The sequence below is a fragment of the Phragmites australis genome, chromosome 9 (assembly GCF_958298935.1).
Source record: "Phragmites australis chromosome 9, lpPhrAust1.1, whole genome shotgun sequence".
Lineage (NCBI taxonomy): Eukaryota > Viridiplantae > Streptophyta > Magnoliopsida > Poales > Poaceae > Phragmites > Phragmites australis.
In genome coordinates, this window is record NC_084929.1 from 11423771 (window position 1) to 11429332 (window position 5562).

General features: G+C 44.3%; 1 protein-coding gene across 2 annotated transcripts; it reads left to right on the plus strand.

Annotated features, from left to right (window-relative positions):
- Positions 1 to 298: 298 nt before the first annotated feature.
- Positions 299 to 2816, plus strand: LOC133928642 (aquaporin TIP4-2-like). 2 transcript variants are annotated; one of them, XM_062375060.1, is made up of 3 exons: positions 299 to 595; positions 687 to 943; positions 2175 to 2816. In XM_062375060.1, the coding sequence occupies exons 1-3, from the start codon at positions 454 to 456 to the stop codon at positions 2544 to 2546; spliced, it is 771 nt and encodes a 256-aa protein (XP_062231044.1). In that variant the 5' UTR covers positions 299 to 453; the 3' UTR covers positions 2547 to 2816. The 2 variants fall into 2 exon arrangements, with proteins under 2 accessions (XP_062231044.1, XP_062231045.1); XM_062375061.1 differs by having other exon boundaries at positions 303 to 595; positions 690 to 943.
- The last annotated feature ends 2746 nt before the right edge of the window (positions 2817 to 5562 follow it).

Here is a 5562-nt window from a genome sequence, read left to right on the forward strand (position 1 = left end):
AGGTTCTTAACCTTTAAAAATAAATTTCACAGTTGTTTCCTATCATTTAGCCGCGTCAAACATTTCATTCGAAAACATAACAATGGACACAAATGTGAACCGATTTAAATTCACTTCCGTCCAAATCACTTTAGTCACTGTGAGGATAAGAAACCGCCCACACTCTGCAGTCTGACAGCAATCACCAATAATTTCACTCTCATTCCAGCCACATTTTTCTTTGCTAGATGGAGAACCCCACAGGAACAAACTGGACTAATTTGCCCACGCCACCTCGCACGGATTCCTCTCTAAAAACACACACAGGGGCAGGAGCCTGTGCCCCACCCGTGCCTGGACAAAAATATCGTGTGCACCTTTTCGTGCGCTTTTCCCCCAAACCAACAAGCGACCCTGCACTTACATCCTCGTTTCTCGCTGCCAAGAACAGGGACAACAAGCCTCGGAATCCTCATGGCCAAGCTGGTGGACAAGTTTGTGGACTCGTGCGGCCACGACGACACCCCGGACGCCGGCTGCGTGCGCGCCGTGCTGGCCGAGCTGGTCCTCACCTTCCTCTTCGTCTTCACCGGAGTCGCCGCCACCATGGCCGCCAGTACGTCCATGCCCTCGCTTCTCCGGTCGATCTCTGGTTTCTTATTCAATAAAAGAAATAATCCTGCTAACTTTTGATGGCTTGAACGAAGCAGGCGCAGGGGTTGAGCCCGGCTTGGCTATGCCGATGGCGACGCTGGCGGCGGTGGCCATCACGAACGCGCTGGCGGCGGGGGTGCTGGTGACAGCGGGGTTCCACGTCTCGGGCGGCCACCTAAACCCGGCGGTGACGGTGGCGCTGCTGGCGCGCGGCCACATCACGGCCCTCAGGACGGTGCTGTACGTTGCGGCCCAGCTGCTGGCGTCCTCCCTCGCTTGCATCCTCCTTCGGTACCTCACCGGCGGCATGGTACGTCCCCACGCGCCACCTCTTGCCTATTTTTGCATACGCGGGCGGCCGGGAGGATCCGATTCCGAGACAGGGGAGGAAAGGTTGATTTTTTCTTCCTCCTGTCGGATGCTGATTGGTCAGTAGATTTCGGCCGCCCATGTGTATAGTGGACTCGCCTTTTATAGGTCTGAGTGGGCTGCTAGGCTTACTGGTAATCCATTTCTTCAGTTTTGTTGGATCAGGTGCACTCAATTTTTCAGACAGAACTTTTTTTGACAGCGAAACAAGACTGTTTTTCCCTTTTTTGAGTTTTTCGGAATAATAAGTATCATCTAAAACGGGTGTAGTAAGTATCAGAATCCTTCAGAAAAAGGAAAAAACGTCGTAGCTGTGAATGGTACCCGATAAGGCTGTGAAACTGAAGACCCAAGCTGTGGCGACATGATAAAAAAAATTTGTTTGTTTCCTTCGGAGCGCAGCTTGGTAAATTTCAATTTACCTATAGATGTTTTAATTTCACAGAAGGTGCAAACTAGGAATAGATGAATTCCAATCGAGTTACGCTTCATCACGAGCAGATACAGAGGGTTTTAGGTTCAGTTTTCTTAAAATTTTGTGGCTCTGAGGTTCAGTTTTCATACAACTACAAAGATTCCTTCTTCTGGGTTTAATTTTATTCATAAGTTATTTGATGGCCTGCTAAGTTTGTAACATTCTGTGTTACCTACCTATCTGCTGCATGCATGAACTCCTGTAGTCTTAGAAGCCTGGAACTCTGTATTGTAAAACATGCTACGATAAATTTGGTGATGCAAGATGCAAGGGTCGAATTGTATAGTTGCTCGGGGAGTCACCAATCTGCTAAAAAAAATTGGCCTTTCAGAAGTTCAAGAGCTGGTAATATGCAAGAGAGCCTAAAGTCAATACACAAAGTCATACTTCTCAATTAAGTTAGATAAAAGTATATATAGGTCCGGTCCTATCTCATATCTCGAGTGAACTCACCAAGCAAGAGCAAGTTGATCTCAAAAGAAAAGAAAACAAAAAGCAGTGAAGTCACAAATCTTTTTAAAACTCCTCTTCTTTTTAAAAGTTCAGACTTACCGATCACAAATCCTTTCTGGTTCTTCACGAAACCAGGAAGGTCCAGAAACGAAATCGAAGAGTGACCTGATAAGATTACCTGAACATGATTAATTCAGTATTATTCCCAGAGCTAAACAAAACATTCTGCCATTGTGCAATGCAGGTCACTCCGGTGCACGCCCTGGGCGCGGGCATCGGCCCCATGCAGGGCCTGGTCATGGAGGTCATCCTCACCTTCTCCCTCCTCTTCGTCACCTACGCGATGATCCTCGACCCACGGAGTTCGGTCCGCACGATCGGTCCGCTGCTCACCGGCCTCATCGTCGGCGCCAACACCCTCGCCGGCGGCAACTTCTCCGGCGCGTCCATGAACCCGGCCAGGTCCTTCGGGCCCGCGCTGGCCACGGGAGTGTGGGCCCACCACTGGGTCTACTGGCTCGGCCCGCTGTTCGGTGGGCCCCTCGCCGGGTTCGTCTACGAGTCGCTGTTCTTGGTCAACAAGACGCACGAGCCTCTGCTCGATGGGGCCTTCTGATACTCAGGCCTCTCGCAGTGGTTGTGCATATATACATATTGGGCAAGGTAATTATGGATTGCTGTAAAATAGTTCCGGTGCGTGATTGTGCGATGTAGAAATTGCTGATAGGTCCCTAAGGATCCTATTTTTTTGTTCTGTCGAGGACATGATTCCGGCTAGTAGTCAGCCATGTAAAGATGAAATGTAGTACAGTATGTTGGACGCGAAGTTTTTTGTTGGTTAAATTGTACTTTGGTCGGCAAGTATTTCGGTCGATGTCTTTTCCCTTTTATTTGTCCTTTTGAACAGCTATGCACTCTCTGCTCCAACTGTGCATTGTACCAGAAGCAACTCCAGAGTTAATCGAGCAATCCACTTCGTAGTTGGTTTGACCATATGCAACTGAAAATGAGCGGAGAAATTTTAGTAAAGTTCGGCATGCCCAGTTCACAACTATGATGGCAATCGGATCCGTAGGTTCTGCGTCTGTCGTGTCTAAGTTTAGGTTTAATTTTCTGGTCACGGATTTGACAGGTTAGGTACTAATTAATTTAGATTAGATGCGGATTTTATATTTTGCCTGTGAGTACCTATAAATCACCCGGCATAGTATTATAGCCCAGTCCAGCCTCGCTTCTACGAGTTGGAAGGTGGCGTCAGGAACGGGAGCTGAGAGCGTCGAGTTAAGATCTCAGTGGCGGTGCGGAATGGCCGAAGGAGAGCTGATGCATAGAGTGGGTGGCTGATTGTGGTGGTGTGTGAATGGGTGGCGGAGATCGGTGGAGGAGATAAGGCTCGGGTTTCCGGTCCTTCGTTAGGTCTCGGGTTCCCACCGGGGTTAGGGGTGAGGGTGGATTTGCACCCGATTTGATTTTTGGATTGGATTGAGTTTCATATTCGGGTTCGGATCAAGTGTGTTATTGCTCTATTCGGTCCTGATCTGACCCGTTGCCACCTCTATTCAAAATTTGAAAGTGAGATATCACATTGACCGAACATAAGCATTCAGCACATCTTCGAAACTGTTTTATCTAGACAATGATTCTTGAAATTCACGAGTAGAAAGCCACATCTAGTTAGTCCTGAACATTTCGGCAGAATAAATGGTATGCCTGAACTTCATCCATTGGCACATACAGACTTTCTGCTTAATTGTTGAGATGCCCTCAGTTGAACATCCCAAATCATAACTAATGTTCTTAGTCACACACCGTGCTCCGGATTAGATTAGATTCTTTGGAAACACAAAGACAAAAATATTATTCCACCATATGTGACTGGAAGTAAATAAGAAAAGATTCGTCACCTACCATGGAATACACATGTGGGAGTGCAAGTTGCCCATGGAGCGATGGAGATTGAAGAGCAACCACAGTGCGGCCAAGACATCGAAATGTTTGAGCAATTGTCGTGCGTTATCGTCTTTAGCAGCTTCTTAGCGTGTGCGTACCGAAGGTTCATTCTATGGAGGTGGATTATGCAACAATGAACTTGGGTAAGGTATTATTCTAAAATTGGGTAGTTTGGTTCTCAAAGTGTTGAGTATGAATTCAAAGGCTTCATCCTTAACGCTTTGGAGACGATGGCCTAGATGGACCGTAGAGAACTGAAATCCTGAACAATAATCTTAGGCCCACCCATCAAACAGGGCTTCTTGCTAAAAATGATTAATGATTTGCCTCAGGTCAAGCTAACCTATGCCATTCGTGTGGACAGGCCTTGCCTCCAAGCTTTTTTGCCACGTGCCATTCATATAGTCGCCCATCATTCTCTGCGTAGCATGACCATGGCACTTTTTTGTTGTGGACCATCCATATTAATGGAATGGGATGCAAATTTTTAGATCTTCTATGTACATGAAAAGGTATAATTAGCTTTGCATGCTTTGTAATTCGTCATTTGGCCCTTTAAAATAATATACATATTTTTACTTTGTACTCGGATTTTTAAGCTCACTACTTTGATTTTTGAACTGTATATTAGAATTACAAAAATCTTTGTTAGGATTTTGAATCTTTTATTTGAAAATTTGAACTTTTTACAATAATTTTGAAACAATTTACTGGATTTTTTTGAACTTTTTACTAGGAATTTGAAACTTCTTACATATATTACAATATTTTGATCGGGTAGTTGATCTTGTTAATTTGATTTTGCAGACTTATGATGTTTAGCAGACTATATAAGCCACATGGTCTAAGCTCCAGAAGATTGCATTAGGTGGCATGCACACAAAACCTTCATTTTCATTTGCCAATATTTTATGTTGGTACTAGGATATTCTATATACAAAACTTCATTTCGTCATCGGAGATCGGGTAACTTGTCAACTCATTGGGCTTCACATAGATGTCCGGTACGAAGTTGTTGTAAAACTCATCATCAGAGTAGCCTATTGCCGAAGACTTGATGGAGATTAGTTGATGAAGGCATACCTTGTTATATCCACATGGACAACACTAGTCGTTAATGATTAGTAAGTCGATTGTGCAAATATTTATTTAAACTATGGATATATGTTTATCAACTATGCGTATCACAAAGGACATATTTTGTATAGGTTTGGACCTCCTTTGAGCTAATACCCCTGTATCTTGTAGTGCCTTGATTAATCATAGGAGAGGACAATTACAATATAGTGTGTATATATCTACCACTATGAATCTCCGTGAGTTCTCTAGTGTTCTAAATCCTAAAACTCTTTTCGGATGAATTTAATAGTGTTTTGAATCTACTATGAATCTCAATAGGTTGTTTCTGCTTTCTATTCAACCTTTCTATTGCTTCCTTCCCGTATCCCTTCGCCCCTCTCTAGCTTGTACTCTTTAATGTAATGATGTGAGTTTGCCAGATCTTCCGAAGGTAATATGATAAGTCGATTTGGTGGAGTTTTAATGCTGGTGATCCAAAGGCTTTTTCTGCAAGCGAATTGAGAATACAAGTAAGAACATATAGATGCAATCTGAATATTGCTAATTTGTAATAAAGTGCTCGAGTTTGGGGTTCTACAAACTGATAAACGGTAAACCTGTCT